Source organism: Bos indicus, chromosome 1 (genome assembly GCF_029378745.1).
Source record: "Bos indicus isolate NIAB-ARS_2022 breed Sahiwal x Tharparkar chromosome 1, NIAB-ARS_B.indTharparkar_mat_pri_1.0, whole genome shotgun sequence".
Lineage (NCBI taxonomy): Eukaryota > Metazoa > Chordata > Mammalia > Artiodactyla > Bovidae > Bos > Bos indicus.
In genome coordinates this window covers 71,454,102-71,475,799 of record NC_091760.1, presented here as the reverse complement: position 1 = coordinate 71,475,799, position 21,698 = coordinate 71,454,102, and the positions used below count along the sequence as shown (strand labels likewise).

At 38.4% G+C, this 21,698-nt stretch overlaps 1 protein-coding gene across 4 annotated transcripts in view; it reads left to right on the top strand.

The window, feature by feature from the left end:
* The window catches only part of PCYT1A (phosphate cytidylyltransferase 1A, choline), a 49,438-nt gene that overhangs the window by 22,927 nt on the left and 4,813 nt on the right, over positions 1-21,698 (top strand). For all 4 annotated transcript variants that reach the window (XM_070789146.1, XM_019957316.2, XM_070789133.1 and 1 more), the window contains 6 exons: positions 5,178-5,277; positions 15,444-15,560; positions 16,726-16,877; positions 19,252-19,330; positions 19,757-19,899; positions 21,341-21,529. In XM_070789146.1, the coding sequence (XP_070645247.1) occupies positions 5,178-5,277; positions 15,444-15,560; positions 16,726-16,877; positions 19,252-19,330; positions 19,757-19,899; positions 21,341-21,529 (780 nt within the window). The remainder of the gene's footprint in view (positions 1-5,177; positions 5,278-15,443; positions 15,561-16,725; positions 16,878-19,251; positions 19,331-19,756; positions 19,900-21,340; positions 21,530-21,698) is intronic.

The following is a 21,698-nucleotide window of genomic DNA, read 5'->3' as shown; positions in this document are numbered from 1 at the left end:
TTGGAGGAGAAAATGGGAACCCCCTCCAGTATTCTTGCTTGGAGAATCCCTTAGACAGAGGAGCCTGGTGGGCTATGGTCCATAGGGTTGAAAAGAGTCGGACACAACTGAAGTGACTCAGCTTGCATGCATGCAGTATATACTATTAGTTATGGACTTCCCAGGTGGGGCTAGTGGTTAAGAATCCGTCTCCCAGTGCAGAAGACATAAGAGACATGGGTTTGATTCCTGGGTCAGGAAGATCCCCTGGAAGAGGGCATGCAACTCAGTCCAGTATTCTTGCCTGGAGAATCCCATGGACAGAGGAGCCTGGTGGGCTACAGTCCACAGGGTCACAAAGAGTTGGACACGACTGAAGAGACTTAGCACGCACTGTTAGTTATAATTTGCATAAACTTAGAAATTTTATATAACATTTAGAAGCTAACCTCTTAGATTAATACAAATTAGTTAATTTTGTTGGCATAAATAAACCTGTGTTCTATAACATGGAAGAGAGAATGAGCTAATGTTGTAGATTTGTTGAGTGACTACTTGTATGTGAAACACTGTACTAGTTACTTTGCATATGTTATTTTATTTAATCCTCATAACAAACTTATGGAGCAGGTTTTACTGCCTTCCATTTTATAGAAGATGAAAGCTTTAGAAGCTTGCCATGATTTCACTGCTATTAAGTGATAGGGCTGGAATTTAGATCTAACGATTTTCGGGTCCTAAAGGCTTGCCCTTTCATTTGTACTTTGCTACCAGAGAATCAGAAGACTTGAAAGCTATAATATTTCATAGGATTCATTTGAGGTTAAAATAAAGGAGATTTGTTTTAGGAGAACATAGGTACAAAGAAATACTTGGTCCTACTTTTATAAATTTCAGCTTTTAGTGACACTTTTCTCTGAGAAGAGAATAATAGGGTGGTTTTTTTGTTTTGTTTTGTTTTTTTAAATACTACTCATTCTAACTGGAGGCAGCTCTAGACAGTTAAAGGTTTTGCTGATCTGCCATAGCTGAAGAACCTTGGGTTTCATTCTCTATACTTAGGAGGAATCGATTCAGCACAAACTCTAGCCAGAAGGGACAGCTGCATTTGCCTTCTACAAGGAAGATTGAAGAAACAGAGTTATTAAAGATAGAATACTTAATGTATCTTTTAAAATTAAGGTAAAATTCACATAGCATAAAGTTCACCATTTTGTGCTGTGCTTAGTCGCTCAGTTGTGTCCACCTCTTTGCCATCCTTTGGATTGTAGCCCGCCAGGCTCCTCTGTCCATGGGATTTTTCAGGCAACAATACTGGAGTGGGTTGCTATTTTCTCCTTCGGGAATCTTCCCAACCCAGGGATCAAACCCATGTCTCCTGATTGTAGGCAGATTCTTACCCACTGAGACATCAGGGAAGCCCAAAGTTCACTGTTTTAATCATTTTAAAGTGTACGATTCAGTGGTTTTTAACACTAAAAATTCACAGTGGTTTTAACACTAAATCACCACTGTCTAATTCCAGAGTATTTTTATTACCATGGAAAGAAATCCCATACCCATTAGCAATCATTCCCTCATTCTCCCCTCCCTCTATACCCTGGCAACCACTAATCTACTTTCTCTCTCTAGGGATTTGCCTATTATAGACATTTGGTATAATCACATAATATGTGGCCTTTTTTATGTCTGGCTTCTTTTATTTAGCACAATGTTTTCAAGGTCTATCCAGGTGATAGTGCTTATCAGTACTTCATTCCTTTTTAAAAGTGAATCCGTATAGACATACTACTATGTTTATCCATTCATCAGTTGTTGGACATTTGAATTATTTCAGAGAACACAGTAAGGCTGTCTTTCATCTACACGTACTAATGTTAATAAGCATAATTTTTTCTATTTCATATATTTTATATATAAGCATTTATTTATATAAACAACTTCATTGTGATAATTCTTACACCATTATAATTCACACACACATTTTGAGTGTGCAATTCAGTTTTTTAAAATGTTCACAGAGCTGTGTAGCCATCATCATAATACGTTTTAGTACATTTTCATTACTCCAGAGAGAAACCCTGTACCTGTTAGCAGTCACTCTCCATTTCTCCCCAACCCTTCCAGCCCACTGTTACCAGTAATCTATTTTCTATCCATGAACTTTCCAATTCTGAACATTGCAGATAAATGGAATCATATAATAAGTGGTCTTTTGTGGTTGGTTCTTTCACTTAGCATGATTTTTTCAAGGTTCATCCATGTTGTAGCAGGTATCAGTATTGCATTCCTTTTTATGTCTGAATGGCATTTGTTTTTTGAGTTATACTTACATACAGTAGAATGCATAAACCTTAGGTGTACAGCTCAATAAATGTTTATATGTGTACATATCCATGTAATAACTAGTACATCCAGAAGACCCCCTCACACCCCTGCTAGTCAATATCTGCTTTTCCAAGATTTTTTTTTTTGTTCTGTGGTTTCTATTCACCATAGATTAATTTTGCCTGTTTTTGACCTTTATATAGGTGGAATCATAGAATATATCTTATTTTGTGACTAGCATATCCTTTTAGAAACACAAATTACTGTCAGATATCTCTTTGAGTACTTTTAGAGGATAAATTGTTTTTTTCAATTTAATCTGTAAGTAAATCTCTTAATTACTTCAGAAAATCGCACATTTTGGTCTGTTCTTTTTTTTTCTTATGATCTTTGTCTTTTTACTCTTTTTTAAAAATTTTATTCTATTTTTGGCTGTGCTGGGTCTTAGTTGCTGTGTGTGGGCCTGGTTGTGTTGAGTGGGGGCTCAGTCTCTAGTTGTGGTGCTTGGGCCTTTCATTGTGGTGGCTTCTCTTGTTGTGGAGCACAGGCTTGAGGTGCGTGGGCTTCAGTAGTTGTGACACATGGGCTTAGTTGCCCCACAGCATGTGGGATCTTCTGGGACTAGGGATTGAACTGGTGTCCCCTGCATTGCAAGGCGGATTCTTAACCATTGGACCACCAGAGAAGCCCTCCCTGGTCTTTTCTTAACCTTTTTTTAAAAACATCTAAAAAAAGATAACACACACAAATTTCCTAAAAATGACTTTTTCTTATAGCTTTAGCATATTTTAAACTAAGTTTATATAAGTGATCTTTAAAAGAAATATATTTTCATTTTAAAACTTTATTTTAAAAATATATCCTTATCTGAAATTAAAAGTGTCTTCCAAGTTTCTGAATTTATCCCAGTCATGATGTGATCTGTGTAGAATTTAAAATTCTAAGTGAACATCACTATAACCCAACAGAAATTTAAAAAATTGTAAGGGAATATTATGAACAACTCCATGCCAAAAAATGTGATAATTCAGGTGAAACAGACTTATTCCTAGAAAGAGCCAAATTGCCAAAACTGACCCAAGGAAAAAATAAAATGTGAATAGACCTGTCCCAATTAAAAATATTGCATTGTCTTTAAGAAAATCTTCCCACAAAAACAAAGCTGGACACAGATGACTTCACTGGTGAATTCTATCAAACATTAGAAGAAGAAGTAATACCAACCCTATACACTTTCAGAAAATAGAGGAGATAACATTTCCTAATCCATTTTATGAGACCAGATATCAAAGCCAGGCAAAAATAGAACAAGAAAAGAAATCATAGTTCAAAATCCCTCATAAACTTAGATGCAAAGATTCCTAATAATATATTAACAAATTGAATCCCAGAACATATGAAAAGATTTATACAGTGTGATCAAGAAGAATCTCACTCAAGAATGAAAGATTGGCTTAGCATTCTAAAATCAGTGCATCTCATACACCATAATTAATTTAAAAAACCAAAATATGATTGTCCCTATATTGTATAAAAGGCATGTGACAAAATCCAACATTTGTTCATTAAAAAACTTTCAACAAGGAATTAATTCACTGGTGGCCCAGTGATTAGGACTTAGTACTTTCATTGCTGTGTCCCTGGTTCTATCCCTTGTTAGCAAACTAAAATCCTGCAAACTGCTTGACATGGCCAAAAAAACAAAACCCAAAACACCTCTCAATAAACTACAAAAGGAAGAGAGATCGCTCAATCTGAGGAAGGACATCTAAGAAAAACCTATAGCTAACTTAATACTTGATGTTGAAAGACTGCATGCTTCTCCCCTCAGACTGGGAGTAAGGCCAGAATGTTTGTCCTTGCGATCTCTATTCACCATTGTACTAGAGGTTTCAACTAGTGCAATAAGGGATAACGAAAGGAAATTAAAGACATTCAGGTTGGAAAGGAATAAGTAAAACTGTCTTTATTCACATACAACATGGTCTCATATGTAGACAGTCCTAAGGAATCTATCAAACAAACTGCTCGAACTGATAATTGAGTTTAACAAAGCCACAGGAGATGAGAATCAACTGAAATTACTCATACCGATACACATACACACTTAACAAATCAATTGCATTTCTCTATACTGGCAAGGAACAACCCAAAAATAAAATTAAGAAAACAGTTACAAAAGCATCAAATAGAGTAAAATACTTAGAAATAAATGTAACAAAAACTCCTAAGTAAGACTTTCCTCCAAAGAGGAAAAGAGCATACCTGTATTCATATTTCAGCTTTGCCTCTGAGTAATTATATGCAATTCATATAACTTCTCTGAACCTCATTTTCCTCATCTTTAAATTGAGGGTATTAACTATCATACTACCTGCCTCACAGGGCTGTAAATGAGAATTAGAACATATTTACAGTGTAAAGCATTACACAGTGATGATTCTACTTAAAGAATATGGCAGCTGTTTGCCTTCCCAGTTCCGTACCACTTCAACTAAGTGGTAAGAAAATGCACTTGTGAACTTTGGCAATTTCATCACATAGTTCAGGGTTGGCTCTTCTACCATCTGGTAGAGGAGCTGTCATTCTGGACCCAGTTGGTTGGGACTATGTGTAGCTTCCCAGCCACCGTCCACCATGGTGGCTGAAATCACCATCAAGACATTTATTTTTCATGCCATGATTTGCTCATCTGGTAAAAGGTTGTACTTTCACTTGTCATTTTGGAATGCTTGTATCTTTTTCCTTTTTAAAGTTATCAAGATTTAGGAAAAATTTTAATCATAGCATGTTTAATAACTGTTCTGTCAAGCTACCATTTTTTTTGAGCATTTTATTGAATTTATCTTTTCCTTCATTTTCCTCTTAAGGGTTTACGGCAGCCAGCGCCTTTTTCTGATGAAATTGAAGTAGACTTTAGTAAGCCCTATGTCAGGGTAACTATGGAAGAAGCCAGCAGAGGAACTCCTTGTAAGTAAATAATGAATTATGTTTTTGTTTGACTATTGTTTTTAACATTCAGTTGTATTTATGAAATACCCACCTACTTTATATTCTTCCCTTGGTTTACCTGGAAAAGCTAGTTGAGAGAGGTTTTCCTTCCATCTCCCTTGCTATTCTATTTGAGAGGATAATGTACCCCATAAAATTTCATTTGTTTCTTCTTATTGTATACTTATTTCCCAGTATTTTTGTCATAGCTAGGAGAAATAGTGATACACATTTTGGGCTGTTATCATCATAGCTGGAGATACAGAGGAACAAAGAGGATAAAATATTAACTTGAGCTGGTTTATAATCCTGTCTGTTTTTTCAGAGGCCCAGATAATGTCAGACTGTCACATTTTTAATAGTCTTCAGAATTTTCCCCAAGTTTTCCTTTCTATCAGTCTGTACACTACCTATGATACTACTGATTGATATACAACAAAAATATCCCAAGTTGGGAGATGCTCTTCACTTAATTTTATCTTTATTGATATTGATAGTTTTCCAAGTTTTTCCAAAGAAGACTTTTCTGTATTATTTTCCAAGCCCACACTCTTTATTTGTATACTTAGTTTACATCATTAGTTAGCAGTTTTTGGCCTCATAAATTATTAATATGTATCCTAGACACTTTCCCTGTTTTGGGCAGTTGGTTTTGGAGATCATCAAATCCTAGTTTTCATTGCAGCACTGTTTACAGTAAGTAGGACTTGGAAGCAATTTAAATGTCCATCGCCAGAGGAATGGATAAAGAAGATGTGGTACATCAATACAGTAGAGTATTACTCAGCCATAGAAAGGAATGAAATAGTACCATTTGCAGAGACATGGATATAGACCTAGAGATTGTCATACAGTGTGAAGTAAATCAGAAAGAGAAAAACAAACATCGTATAGTATTGCTTATATGTGGAACCAAGAAAAATGTTACAGATGAACTTATTTGCAAAGCAGAAATAGAGATACAGATGTAGAGAACAAACTCTATGAATACTTGGTGGGGAGGAGAGAGTGGAATGAATGGGGAGATTGGGATTGATTTATATATACTACTATGTATAAAACAGATAATTCACGAAAACCTGTTGTATAGCACAGAAAACCCTACTCAGTGCTCTCTGGTGACCTAAATGGGAAGGAAATCTTAAAAAAAGAGGGAATATATGTATAACTGATTGACTTTGCTATATAGCAGAAACTAACAACATTGTAAAGCAACTGTCCTTCAATGAACATTAAAAAGAATAAAACAGAAACTGCATGAGCATTTGTTATGAATACAAAGTCCTGTTGGCATCTGTCCTTACTTCTCTTTAAGTTCTCCAATTCTCCTTTTTTCCCCAATCCTTTTTCATTTCTTTCTTGATTACTATGGTTTTTATTCTGTAAATGTAGGGCTGGACTCAACCTAGGCAAGCTCTCAGGAATAAGAGGTAGTTATAGCCACAAATCTATATATATTTTCAGTATATAGAAGATATTTATAGTTACTTCTTACTATTTGTGTTAGTATCTTTACTCTCTGTTGTAACTTAGAAGTACTGAAATGAATGCTGAGCAGTGTCAGGCTAGGATCCTAATACCCCTTGGCTGTATCTTATCTGTATATAGTATGGTTTTAAGGTCCTCAAAATTCCAGAGAATGTGGTCCTTTTGGAAGAATGTTTAGATATAGCTCATGTTTATCACAACCCTTCTGATTTATGACATGATTTGTTTTGGGTTTGGCTCCTCTTACTTCAGTAATAACTAGGCTAATGAGGCAGAGTAAAATGACACCAAGTAAAGACAGGCTGTATGTGACAGAGTAGTGGTGGCAGGTTCTACTTAAGAATGCCGCTGGACAGTTCAGGGATCACATTCCGATGTGATCTTAGAGCCTGTTGAAGGCAAGGACTTTTCATATGCTAATGACACACATTGAGAATGCAGTACCTCACCAGATCTGATCGTATTAGTTACATTACCCACCTTGTTGCTAATCTAGCCACATACCATTTGTGGAAGATAAAACTATGTATATATAGGTATCCTGTTTCCAAGTTTTGACACTTGTAATTAACAAATGCTAAACAGTAAATCTAATTTCTAAAAATTTCACAATAGTGGAATTTTACAGGTAAGTCATTTTTGAGATTATATACTTTATAGTCTCTTCATTTTATATACATGAATAAAGGTCCATAGAAATTAAGAAGTGAAGTTTCCCCTACAGTAAAACAAATAATTAGTGATAGAATTGGAGCTAAAACCTAAGTTTTTCCATCTTTGTGTTCTTTTCACCCTGGAGTGTTGTTATTCTTTGTAGACATCAGTTATAAATAATAGAAGACCATCAGCAAACTGATTATATCTTGGGTAGAACAAATAGTCCCAAATTGGCCTATAAAGTTTGCCAATTTGACCTCTGGTTTTTCCTTTATCTTATTCTCTCTGTTCAGTATTATGTTAAATAACCAAGTAATTGATTGTCTTCATGCAGGTACCAGATAAGAAATAAACCAATAAAGAATCTACACATGCCATCATTAATGAATTTTAAACCAATAACTGGTTCAAGAGGCATCCCTCCCCTGCCCCCAAGTTTTCATTTAGGGAGGTTAAGGGAGAGTATAAGAGGGAAGTTTGTGTAATCTTGGAGCAAATGCACTACATAGAAATAAAAGGAGTATGGCTTGAGAGATGAGAAGATTGTCTCTTTTCAGTTCAGTTCTGTTGCTCAGTTGTGTCTGACTCTTTGAGACCCCATGGACTGCAGCACACCAGGCTTCTCCATCCATCAGCAACTCCTGAAGATAGCTCAGACCTCATGTCCATCGAGTCAGTGATGCCATCCAGCCATCTTATCCTCTGTCATACTCTTCTCCTGCCTTCAATCTTTCCCAGCCTCAGGATCTTTTCTAATGAGTCAGTTCTTCACATCGGGGGGCCAAAGGATTAGAGTTTAAGCTTCAGCATCAGTCCTTCCAATGAATATTCAGGACTAATTTCCTTTAGAATTGACTGGTTGGATCTCCTTGCAGTCCAAGGGACTCTCAAGAGTCCTCTCCAACACCACAGTTCAAAAGCATCAATTCTTCGATGCTCAACTTTCTTTATGGTCCAACTCTCACATCCATACATGACTACTGGAAAAACCATAGCTTTGACTAGATGGACCTTGGTTGGCAAAGTAATGTCTCTGCTTTTTAATATGCTGTCTAGGTTGGTCATAGCTTTTCTTCCAAGGAGCAAGCGTCTTTTAATGTCATGGCTGCAGTCACTATCTGCAGTGATTTTGGAGCCGAAGAAAATAAAGTCTCTCACTGTTTCCATTGTTTCTCATCTATTTGCTATGAAGTGATGGGACTGGATGCCTTGATCTTAGTTTTCTGAATGTTGAGTTTTAAGCCAGCTTTTTCACTCTCCTCTTTCACTTTCATCAAGAGGCTTGTTAGTTCCTCTTGGGTTTCTGCCATAAGGGAGATGTCATCTGCATATCTGAGGTTACTGATATTTCTCCCGGCAATCTTGATTCCAGCTTGTGCTTCATCCAGCTCGGCATTTCCCATGATGTAGTCTGCATATAAGTTAAATAAGCAGGATGACAATATACAGCCTTGATATACTCCTTTCCTAATTTGGAACCAGTCCATTCCATGTCCAGTGCTAACTGTTGCTTCTTGACCTGCATACAGATTTCTCAGGAGGCAGGTCACGTGGTCTGGTATTCCAGTCTCTTTAAGAATTTCCCAGTTTGTTATGATCCATACAGTCAAAGGCTTTGGCATCATCAATAAAGCAGAAGTAGGTGTTTTTCTGGAATTTTCTTGCTTTTTCGATGATCCAGTGGATATTGGCAATTTGATCTCTGCTTCCTCTGCCTTTTCTAAATCCAACTTGAACATCTGGAAGTTCATGTACTGTTGAAGCCTGGCTTGGAGAATTTTGAGCATTACTTTGCTAGTGTGTGAGATGAGTGCAGTTGCGTGGTTGTTTCAACATTCTTTGGCATTGCCTTTCTTTGGGATTGGAATGAAAACTGACCTTTTCCAGTCCTGTGGCCACTGCTAGTTGTCCAAATTTGCTGGCATATTGAGTGTAGCACTTTCACAGCATCATCTTTTAGGATTTGAAATAGCTCAGCTGGAATTCCATCACCTCCACTAGCTTTGTTCCTAGTGATGCTTTCTAAGGCCCACTTGACTTCTCATTCCAGGATGTCTGGCTCTAGGTCAGTGATCACACCACTGTGTGGTTATCTAGATCATTAAAGTCTTTTTCTGTATATTGCCTCTGTGTATTCTTGCCACCTCTTCTTAATATTGTCTGCTTCTGTTAGGTCCGTACCATTTCCGTCCTTTATTGTGCCCATCTGTGCATGATATGTTCCCTTGGTATCTCTAATTTTCTTGAAGAGATCTCTAGTCTTTCCCATTCTTTTGTTTTCCTGTTTCTTTGCATTGATCACTTAGGAAGGCTTTCTTATCTCTCCTTGCTATTCTCTGGAACTCTGCATTCAGATGGGTATCTCTTTCCTTTTCTCCTTTACCTTTTGAACATCTGGAAGTTTTTCTCTTCTTTTCTCAGCTATTTGTAAGGCCTCCTCAGACAACCATTTTGCCTTTTTGTGTTTCTTTTTCTTGGGGATGGTTTTGACCATCTCCTCCTGTACAGTGTCACAAACCTTCATCCACAGTTCTTCAGGCACTCTGTCTGTCAGATCTAATCCCTTGAATCTATTTGTCACTTGCACTGTATAATCGTAAAGGATTTGATTTAGGTCTACCTGCATGGTCTAGGGTTTTTCCTACTTTCTTCAGTTTAAGTCTGAATTTTCAGTAAGGAGTCACAGTCAGCTCCTGATCTTGTTTTTGCTGATGGTATAGAACTTTTCCATCTTTGACTGCAAAGAATATAATCATTCTGATTGCGGTATTGACCATTTGGTAATGTCCATATGTAGAGTCATCTCTTGTGTTGTTGGAAGAGGGTGTTTACTATGACCAGTGCATTCTCTTGGCAAAACTCTGTTAGCCTTTGCCCTGCTTCATTTTGTATTCCAGGGCCAAATTTGCCTGTTACTCTACGTATCTCTTGACTTCCTATTCTTGTCTCTTTTAGAAGACAAAAGGACTTTTTTCACTTTTAGAAAAGAATAAAAAGGCAAGAGTCTGAAGGGCAATGGAAATCTGTTAAAGATGAAATGTTTCAATGGTAGCTATTTGAGAGAATATATTAAAAGAAATAATAAATTGAAACCCAGGTCTTTTCTGTTTAAAGGAGAACATCTAGTTATTTAGTCTAGAAGTAGTGCAAAGACTATAATTTATAATCCAAATCAAGACCATTTTTGAAAGTGAAAGCAGTTGCTCTTGATAATGTGCTGAAACAGCAGATGTAGGTCAAAGGGTATAGTCATCCTGGCCCATAGCCACTTGATAAAAGAATGCAAAACGCGTTCTTTCTCCCTAGATTTTTAGTTCAACAGTGGCCCCTTCTGGTCAGTTGATTAATACACTAGCCTGGATTTTCCAAAGACTTGGGTTAAGACATAGAGAATTGAGAGGTTGGGGTGCTGGGGAAAAGGCTGAACAGAGCAAGAGGCACATCTGGGGCTGATCCAAGAAAGTTCAGCGTGATTTGGCCTAATGTGGATGTTTCAGATCAGATCAGTCACTCAGTCGTGTCCGACTCTTTGCGACCCCATAAATCACAGCATGCCAGGCCTCCCTGTCCATCACCAACTCCCGGAGTTCACGGAGACTCACGTCCATCGACTCAGAGATGCCATCCAGCCATCTCATCCTCTGTCGTCCCCTTCTCCTCCTGCCCCCAATCCCTCCCAGCATCAGAGTCTTTTCCAATGAGTCAACTCTTCGCATGAGGTGGCCAAAGTACTGGAGTTTTAGCTTTAGCATCATTCCTTCCAAAGAAATCCCAGGGCTGATCTCCTTCAGAATGGACTGGTTGGATCTCCTTGCAGTCCAAGGGACTGTCAAGAGTCTTCTCCAACACCACAGTTCAAAAGCATCAATTCTTCGGCGCTCAGCCTTCTTCACAGTCCAACTCTCACATCCGTACATGACCACAGGAAAAACCATAGCCTTGACTAGACGAACCTTTGTTGGCAAAGTAATGTTTCTGCTTTTGAATATGCTATCTAGGTTGGTCATAACTTTCCTTCCAAGGAGTAAGCATCTTTTAATTTCATGGCTGCAGTCACCATCTGTAGTGATTTTGGAGCCCAGAAAAATAAAGTCTGACACTGTTTCCACTGTTTCCCCATCTATTTGCCATGAAGTGATGGGACCGGATGCCATGATCTTCATTTTCTGAATGTTGAGCTTTAAGCCAACTTTTTCACTCTCCACTTTCACTTTCATGAAGAGGCTTTTGAGTTCCTCTTCACTTTCTGCCATAGGGTGGTGTCATCTGCATATCTGAGGTTATTGATATTTCTCCCGGCAATCTTGATTCTAGCTTGTGTTTCTTCCAGTCCAGCGTTTCTCATGATGTACTCTGCATATAAGTTAAATAAGCAGGGTGACAATATACAGTCTTGACGTACTCCTTTTCCTATTTGGAACCAGTCTGTTGTTCCATGTCCAGTTCTAACTGTTGCTTCCTGACCTGCATACAGATTTCTCAAGAGGCAAATCAGGTGGTCTGGTATTCCCATCTCTTTCAGAATTTTCCACAGTTTATTGTGATCCACACAGTCAAAGGCTTTGGCATAGTCAATAAAGCAGAAATAGATGTTTTTCTGGAACTCTCTTGCTTTTTCTATGATCCAGCGGATGTTGGCAATTTGATCTCTGGTTCCTCTGCCTTTTCTAAAACCAGCTTGAACAGATGTCCTTTTCATTATAGGGGACTGGAATGCAAAAGTAGGAAGTCAAGAAACACCTGGAGTAACAGGCAAATTTGGCCTTGGAATACGGAATAAAGCAGGGCAAAGACTAATAGAGTTTTGCCAAGAAAATGCACTGGTCATAACAAACACCCTCTTCCAACAACACAAGAGAAGACCCTATACATGGACATCACCAGATGGTCAACACCGAAATCAGATTGATTATATTCTTTGCAGCCAAAGATGGAGAAGCTCTATACTGTCAGCAAAAACAAGACCAGGAGCTGACTGTGGCTCAGACCATGAACTCCTTATTGCCAAATTCAGACTTAAATTGAAGAAAGTAGGGAAAACCACTAGACCATTCAGGTATGATCTAAATCAAATCCCTTATGATTATACAGTGGAAGTGAGAAATAGATTTAAGGGCCTAGATCTGATAGAGTGCCTGATGAACTATGGAATGAGGTTCGTGACATTGTACAGGACACAGGGATCAAGACCATTCCCATAGAAAAGAAATGCAAAAAAGCAAAATGGCTGTCTGGGGAGGCCTTACAAATAGCTGTGAAAAGAAGAGAAGCGAAAAGCAAAGGAGAAAAGGAAAGATATAAACATGTGAATGCAGAGTTCCAAAGAATAGCAAGAAGAGATAAGAAAGCCTTCTTCAGCAATCAATGCAAAGAAATAGAGGAAAACAACAGAATGGGAAAGACTAGGGATCTCTTCAAGAAAATCAGAGATACCAAAGGAACATTTCATGCAAAGATGGGCTCGATAAAGGACAGAAATGGTATGGACCTAACAGAAGCAGAAGAGATTAAGAAGAGATGGCAAGAATACACAGAAGAACTGTACAAAAAAGATCTTCACGACCCAGATAATCACAATGGTGTGATCACTGACCTAGAGCCAGACATCCTGGAATGTGAAGTCAAGTGGGCCTTAGAAAGCATCACTACGAACAAATCTAGTGGAGGTGATAGAATTCCAGTGGAGCTATTCCAAATCCTGAAAGATGCTGCTGTGAAAGTGCTGCACTCAATATGCCAGCAAATTTGGAAAACTCAGCAGTGGCCACAGGACTGGAAAAGGTCAGTTTTCATTCCAATCCCAAAGAAAGGCAATTCCAAAGAATGCTCAAACTACCACACAATTGCATTCATCTCACACGCTAGTAAAGTAATGCTCAAAATTCTCCAAGCCAGGCTTCAAGCAATATGTGAACCGTGAACTTCCTGATGTGGATGTTTAACTGCTGGCAAATAGCCACTCAGTGTTAACAGCATTCTGTCCTACTGGCACTCTCCAGGAAGTGTGTTTATTGAGCTAAATCTCCTCATCTCACTTTGCCCTTGTTATATACTAATGGAAAGAACACCAGCACAATATTCTCAAGTTTTATATTCTATCTGTTGTCTTTTAGGATCAAATAAAGTGAGATCATAACTACTCTGGACTTGTTTAGGAAAGATAGAAGTATGTTAGTTGCTTCATGGTCATGATTTCTAGGATGTTGAAGAGAGACTATACTACTCAGATTGGGCGGGGGCTGCTTTGTTTTGTAGGTGAGGAAACTGATACTTAAAGAGATTAAGATTACATAGGAATGTAGCTTGTTGGCAAGCTTAAGCTATAACTTTTTCTGACTCCTAAATCCATCATATTATTTCTCCGTTTTTTGTTGTATTGGTGTATTTATTTAAAAATTTTACTTCCTATAAAATCGATGCGTTCCCATGACCTAACATTGAAAAAGGACACAGAGTGAAATGTCTTCCTCTCACTACTATCTCACATCCACCTAGTATCCCTTTTGCAGGCAACCAGTATTGCCAATTTCCTATGGATATCTAAGCAAATAATATAAGCAAAGTCTTCCCACAGTTTTAGTGGGTGGATCATGTCATAGTCTTCCAATGAAGTTTAGGTTGTTTCCAAAGTTTTGCTATTACAAAGAGTGCTGCAGTGAATAATGCAATCTGCATACATATTTACAAACATATCCATGAGATAAATTCCTAGAATTGGAATAGCTGGACTAAAGGGTATAAACATTTGTCCTTTGTCTTTTGACAGATATTGCCTAATTTCATTTCTTAAAAGTTTTACCAGTTTATATTTCTATCAGCAGTGTATGATTTCTCAATTTAAAAACTATTCATTTATGGATAAAGCTATCTATAAAGAAAAGTCCATAAGCCTCCTGAGAACCAGCTTCCTCTCTCTTGATTCATTGTCCTCAAGGCAGGAAGGAGATGTATCTTATCCCTACCTTCAGTATGGTGTATTTGATAAGGCTCTGACACTTCTTTCCAAAAATAATGCACATGTTCCTACTGTTCTTTTTTGCTGCTACAGTAAAACAACTCTTCTTTTATTCATGTAGTGGAAATAGGTTGCCTAGGACTCATTAGATTTATCATTTGAAGCATGATGAACAACTGTATCAATTTCTTTCTCAGTGTGTTTACTTGACTTTAGAATTAGCCTTGTACCCCAGGAAATCATTTCCTGCGTTTTCTTTCACAGTCCACTACCACTAAAAATAAGTTGATAGTCATTTATTATTTTCACTAATGGACAGGAAAAGAGGAAAAGCTCTAATATAAAGTCCTAAAGTATTTATATATGATTTTCAAGTATTTTCTAAATCACCGTATACTGAGAAGGTGTAACATATTCACTATCAAGGAGAAATGCTTGAAGAAATTCCATCTGTTACCACAGAGCAGATAGTGAGGGTGAATCTGGGACTGAGAAGCAATAGATTGACAACTGGTGCTTACCTTCCTTCTTTTTCAGTCTCACTCCTCTGGATCACTCTTTACTTTCAAAGCAAAGTATTTTATTTTCAAGCAAAATGTTAGTCATTAGTAATCACAGCAGCTTGAAAATGAGAGCCGGCAGCCAAGACTATAGTTTAATTATAGTCTGTTTAAACATAACTGAAGTTTAAATATAAACCAAAAATGATGATTTTAAAGTTTTAGATATAGTTCTTGTATAACTCTTCCCTTCACTTCTTAAAAAACTTCAAGAAAACATAATCAAGAAACTCAATTACCTGATCAATTTGGTAAACCCAGGCTGACAAAGAGAGTTCGTGGCTATAATGCCAAGAGAGTCTGTGGAATTCTGTGATGTTATTCCTTACAATCCCCAAACACCCCAAATTAAGGTGAGTAGCCAGAGAACACCTTAAAAGGGAGTTGTGCAAGAATTGAACAGTCACACAGTGCCATTTCCATTTGTTAAATATGACATATTGAGTCAGTGTGTTTGTCTGATAAATTCTTTCCTTTGGATTTAGGTGAACGGCCTGTGAGAGTTTATGCAGATGGAATATTTGACTTATTTCATTCTGGTCATGCCCGGGCTCTGATGCAAGCAAAGAACCTTTTCCCTAATACATACCTCATTGTGGGAGGTAAGAAAACACCTACTGACTTAGGTGCTGTCCAGAAAAAAATTATAGTAGCCCTTTTTCTCCTGTCTTTATAACCTGAGTACATTCACTCTTATTTTGGTTTTTAAATGAAGGATATAGTGTTGCCTTTTTAAAATGTGAAGCATATGAAGAACATGAAGTATCTAAAATCTGAACTGTATAAACCTGGAGAGAGATGCTCTAAGCTCATTGACTTGAGATGTCCAGGATTTATCTCACTGGTTTTGGCTGGTTTCTGCAGTCTGATCCCCTATCGCCTACTTTAAAATAGCATTTACTTTAGATTTCAGTTTATCACCCTAACATGACTCTGTATGTTTGTATGTGTACTGTGCATGCTCAGGTGTGTGACTTTGTGACCCCGTGGACTCTAGCCCACCAGGCTCCTCTGTCCATGGTATTTTCCAGGCAAGAGTACTGGAGTGGGTTGCCATGCCCTTCTCCAGGGGATCTTCCCAACCCAGGGATCGAACCCACATCTCTTGCATCTCCTGGCATTGGCAGACAGATTCTTTACCACTGTACCACCTGGGAAGCCTCTCAGTTTATCATTCTGAATCAGCTGAAGTACAAAAGTCTGCTAAGCAAATGTTATGTGGTCCAGTCCAGGCTAATAGGGCTTAACTGGTGGCTCAGATAGTAAAGAAGCTGCCCTCAATGTGGGAGACCCAGCTTTGCTCCCTGGATTGGGGAGATCCCTTGGAGAAGGGAATGACAACTCATGCCAGTATTCTTGATTGAAGAATCCCATGGACAGAGGAGCAGCCTGGTGGGCTACAGTCCATGGGGTCACAATGAGTCGGACATGACTGAGCAACTGATACTTTCCAGTCTGATAGGAAACCATTTTTTTTTAAACTGTTCATTGATGCAGAAATGTACAGTAGGTTCATTTCAAAGCCAAAGATCATAGTCTTCTGTTGTATCTTCTCCTTTCCAAAGTGTGAACATAGTGAGTATTGCTCCCGAAGGTGTATCTTGGATTAGAAAGCATTGTTATCCAGACTGAGGTACATTTAGAGTATTGTTATCCAAGTGGGGTGCTTGGTTACAATCCTAGGAAATGGTAGAGGTTAGTGACCGAGGTGTGGTTAAGCAAGCAGAGGGGACTTTGACTTATAACCTTATGATGTGGTGAACTCAGTTTGCAGTGATGAGCTAACACACAACTTCAAAGGCTTCACCGTGATGAATGAAAATGAGCGCTATGATGCAGTGCAGCACTGCCGCTATGTGGATGAGGTGGTGAGGAATGCCCCCTGGACCCTGACACCAGAGTTCCTGGCAGAACACCGGGTAAGAAACTGAGTACATGTTCCCATTCCCTGTTTTGTAATTCCCTCAATTTTGAAGGCTTCTGGTACTTGGGCTAGTTTTCCACTAGCTTTATTTTATTTCTACCTTCTCTGTAAATTTAATATAAAAGAGATGATGATGTTATTACTTCTAATAATAGTCATCCCTGACATTTTTATTGGATTTGATGGTTTAGAGGCGCTTTTACATCCATTATATTTCATTTGTTCCCCATGAAAGTCCTGTTGGGTAGTTATTAGTTATTTCCACTTTACATATGAGAACAGGGCCAGAGAGGCCAAATAACCAGGTTACACTCTAGCAGGGCTAGAAATTTAACCTCTATGCACCCCCACTCTTTCCCCCATAGATGTGTACATCCTCGTAGTGTACCAGCCTCTTTAGAGTATACCTAGCCCCAGCCATGCTCTCGGTTCAGTTCGGTAGCTCAGTTGTGTCTGACTCTTTGCGACCCCATGGGCTGCAACACACCAGGCTTCCCTGTCCATCACCAACTCCCGGAGTTTACTCAGGCTCATGTCCATTGAGTCGGTGATGCTATCCAACCATCTCATCCTCTGTCGTACCCTTCTCCTCCCGCCTTCAATCTTTCCCAGCATCAAGGTCTTTTCAAATAAGTCAGTTCTTCCCATCAGGTGGCCAAAATATTGGACTTTCACCTTCAGCATCAGTCCTTCCAATGAATATTCAGGACTGATATCCTTTAGGATAGACTGGTTGGATCTCCTTGCAGTCCAAGGGACTTTCAAGAGTCTTCTCCAGCACCACAGTTCAAAAGCATAAATTCTTCAGCACTCAGCTTTCTTTATAGTCTAACTCTCACATCTATACATGACCACTGGAAAAACCATAGCTTTGAGTAGATGGACCTTTGTTGGAAAAGTAATGTCTCTGCTTTTTAATATGCTGTCTAGGTTGGTCATAGCTTTTTTTCCACGCTCTCAAGGAGCTCACATTCCAGGAAATAAGATATAGAAACATGGACTTATCTTGTATTGGCTTAAATTTAGTTTCAAGACTTTTAATTTCAGTCTAGAAATTATGTGGGGTCAGAAACCAGGGATGTTTCTCACTTTGTCTCAGTGAATTGGTATTATAAAAATCCTTATCTCCTTTTTATTTTCCCACATTAAAAAAGCAGATTTCCTACAAAAGATGGGTTTATAGCTGAGAAGAACTTACCAGGTTTATAGCTGAGAAGAACTTACCAGGTCCGGTTGGAGGCCCTCAAGCTTGAGGAACCAGCAAGCATGTTGTCAGTTCTCTACAGTGGTGTGTAGAATGTTAAAAGTAAATTGTCCAGTGAGACAGGAAATAAAAAGTAGCCAAAGTGCTTCAAAAGCAGTATTTGGGTAAGCCTGAAGCTAAGGGATATTTGTTACAACTATTTAGGATTTGGACAGACCTTTTATAGTTCTGTAGCTTTTCTGCATCAACATTTAGCAGCCAGTGGTACCAAAGGTGAAGAGCAAGATTATTCTCAGCAACATGGCCAGGCAGGCCCAGGCAGAAGAGGTTAGAGGGACTCCCAGATTCCCTTTTCTCTCCTTGTTTGTAGTATATCGTCAGTCACGAGTCTGGCTTGCTCACCGTTCTTATTTTCACTTTGCTGCCTTTGTGTCCCTGACAAATTGTTCATGGGTAATTGATATGTTAGCTGAGAGTTCCTGACATAGTCCTGATGAGCGTAACATTACAATGGCTTCTTGGAGCTGTATAGTGGTATTAGCAATTATATTAACAAAGGAGATACGGCCTATTCAAGAAGGAGTAATTGAGGTTTAGAAAGATTGTTGATCCCAGTGCAAGAGCTATTGACAGTAGTAAAGTGATAAATCTGAGACCTAAAGGTCTTTTATGGGGCTCTTGGTTGCTATTTTTATGTTCCCATTTACCTCACAGACTTAGAGAGAAACTAGTTAACAAAGAAGTGACTTCTTTCTCATATTTTTAGAAACTGTGTTTGACCAGTGCTTGTACAGCCAGGAGGATAGGGAGGTTTCTTTTCTTCTTTTCTTGACTCCATCCACTAGCTAGCATACCACAAAATCCTCCAGGCCTATTTCCCACACCGTGGTGACTGGTATTCAGTGTGAGGGTAGCACTTCCAGGAACCAGGAGGAGCAACTAGAAGAGAAACTGGCTAACTTCATGTTTATGATCCATAAACAGTTAGGTTGGATCACTTGTAAAAGAATTGTGAAATTTATGAGCCGAGCAAGGAGAGACAAAGAGAAAAGTTCATTTGAGGCCTGGCTTCACCTTGTGGCCCTTTTTCTGGGCCACAGAGTGTTGCCTGGTTCTTTCTAAGTAGCAGTTATCCTGAGTTTTAATGATGTTTCCTTATTTTCAGATTGATTTTGTGGCTCATGATGACATCCCTTATTCTTCTGCTGGGAGTGATGATGTTTATAAGCACATCAAGGAAGCAGGTGAGTAAGGTGATGTGCATCCTCATTTTATGGAGTCTCCAGAATAATGACATATTCAATCACATCACTACAGAGGAAAATTTATACAGTGAGAAATTCAACATCCACTTTTAGGTCACACTTTGGATAAGAGGTTAAAGTGAGCATAGCATCATATCCATCAGTTCTCAGTCTAAACATCTACTTTTGTTGTCTTTTTAATTTCAAGAAACCCTTCTCCAGCCCCATTCTTTTCTTAATATTAGGACATTTCCTTACTCCTAACCCTTCATTCAGTGTTCCTTCTGTATGTCAGTATCTCAGACTGTACTTAGTAATAGCAGACTCTGCTTTTTGAGGATAGGAAAGGACTGTGGCTCCCAGTTTCCATCTAGTCCTACTGCCTGAGCTATTCAGAGTATCACAGTATTTGTGTTTTTGGGTTAGGCATGTTTGCTCCAACACAGAGGACAGAAGGTATCTCCACATCAGACATCATCACTCGAATTGTCCGTGACTATGATGTGTATGCCAGGAGGAACCTCCAGAGGGGCTACACAGCAAAGGAACTCAATGTCAGCTTTATCAATGTAAGTTCTAACCTCATCCCAGAGTTCCCTGGCCCTATAGGACATGTGGCCTCTCACTTTGTCTAAGTTAAACTTGCTCTTCAATCTGCTCTTATTATCACCTCCAAAAGCTCAGTGGATACCTCTTTGCACATAGTACTATGCCAGGCTTTTTACAAAGAGCATTTGGATGTATCTGTTCTATAAAAAGAAGCATTATCTGCCTTTATGGTCTAGTATCACAACATTGATATAAGGACATACAGCCAATTAAATAAGAATGTATAACTTACAAAGTACAGTGTTTATATTGAATACATTTAAAACAGTAGTTCTTAACTTTTTTTTAATTGTATGGTCTTTATAAATCTGATGCAAACTATGGATCTTCTCCCTGTGTGGATAGTAACACACAGCATTTTGCATGCAACTTCTCAAGGCACATGGAACTAACTTTTAAAATTTGATTATGAAAGCAAGTTTATCTTAGCTTAATATTGCCCTTAGAAACAAACTGCTGTACATTTTGTATATAAATTATACCTCAGTAAACTTGATTTAAAAAGAAGAAAGCTGCTGTGTCTTGTATACGTGAGTAATTTACCATGCTCCCTCATTTGTTCCCAGCTCTGTGAATTATGAATGGGTAAAATAGTTTCATCTAAATTGATTTATCTGTGCAGATAAACGCTGGCTACTGTTACACTGTTGTTACACTGCAGAATTTATTTTCAGGTATTTAAGAATCCTAAACATACTCCCCTTCCCCTTTATGATCTGAAAATGAGAACACTTTTCATTTGGCTGAAGACTCCTTCCCTCCCTTTGGGAGGGTTCATACAATTTTCCCTTATTTTTAGGGCAGCTGACAGGACCAATGAGTATCATCCTTACTTTGCGAATGAGCAAACAGACCTCCAGATGTTAAAAAAAAAAAAACTTCTCTGTAGTCATAGAATAAGCCAGTGATGGAGGGAAAATTTTAGCACAATAAATGAATTAAGTAAAAGGTCTACTACTTTCTTTTTCAACCTGTTAGAGTTGACTTGTTGTTGGCAGTACTGTACAGTGATCTTGGTGCTCCCTCCCTATACATATACATCTCTGTCTAGAATGGGGTTTTGGGTTTTGTTGGGCATGTTTATCTTCCAAGTTAATGTTTTGTCTTAAAAATCTGAGTTTGTTTGGTATATGCCACTCTGTTACTGGGCTTACCCTGTGCATTTAGTTTAGTCCTGGGCTCTACAATCTTAGAATTATTACACTTTTACTTAGGATGACCATCCAGAGCATATCTTTTCTGTTACCATGGTAGGGAAATATGGGATATATTAAAGTAAAGTGAAATTCTCAAGACCGAAAGGAGTGTCTAAATAGAGTACCAAACCAAGTCTTTTCCTTCCCCTTGGTATGGAAGGTCAGAGTGAGTATTATTTCTCAAAACAGTTATTTCTTTATCCAGGAGAAGAAATACCACTTACAGGAGCGAGTTGACAAAGTAAAGAAGAAAGTGAAAGATGTGGAGGAAAAGTCAAAGGAATTTGTTCAGAAGGTGGAAGAAAAAAGCATTGACCTCATTCAGAAATGGGAAGAGAAATCCCGAGAATTCATTGGAAGTTTCCTGGAAATGTTTGGTCCAGAAGGAGCGCTGGTATGTTCCTTCCTGCTGGGCTATTTAGGGAAATTCAGGAAAATCTAGGGAATTCTTATGCTGTGAAAGGAACTATAGAATCCTTGAGCAGAAAGGGACATTGACAATAAGAAGTTATCTAATATGTTCCCTTTATTGGGCAGAACTATATTTCAACTATCCCCAGAAA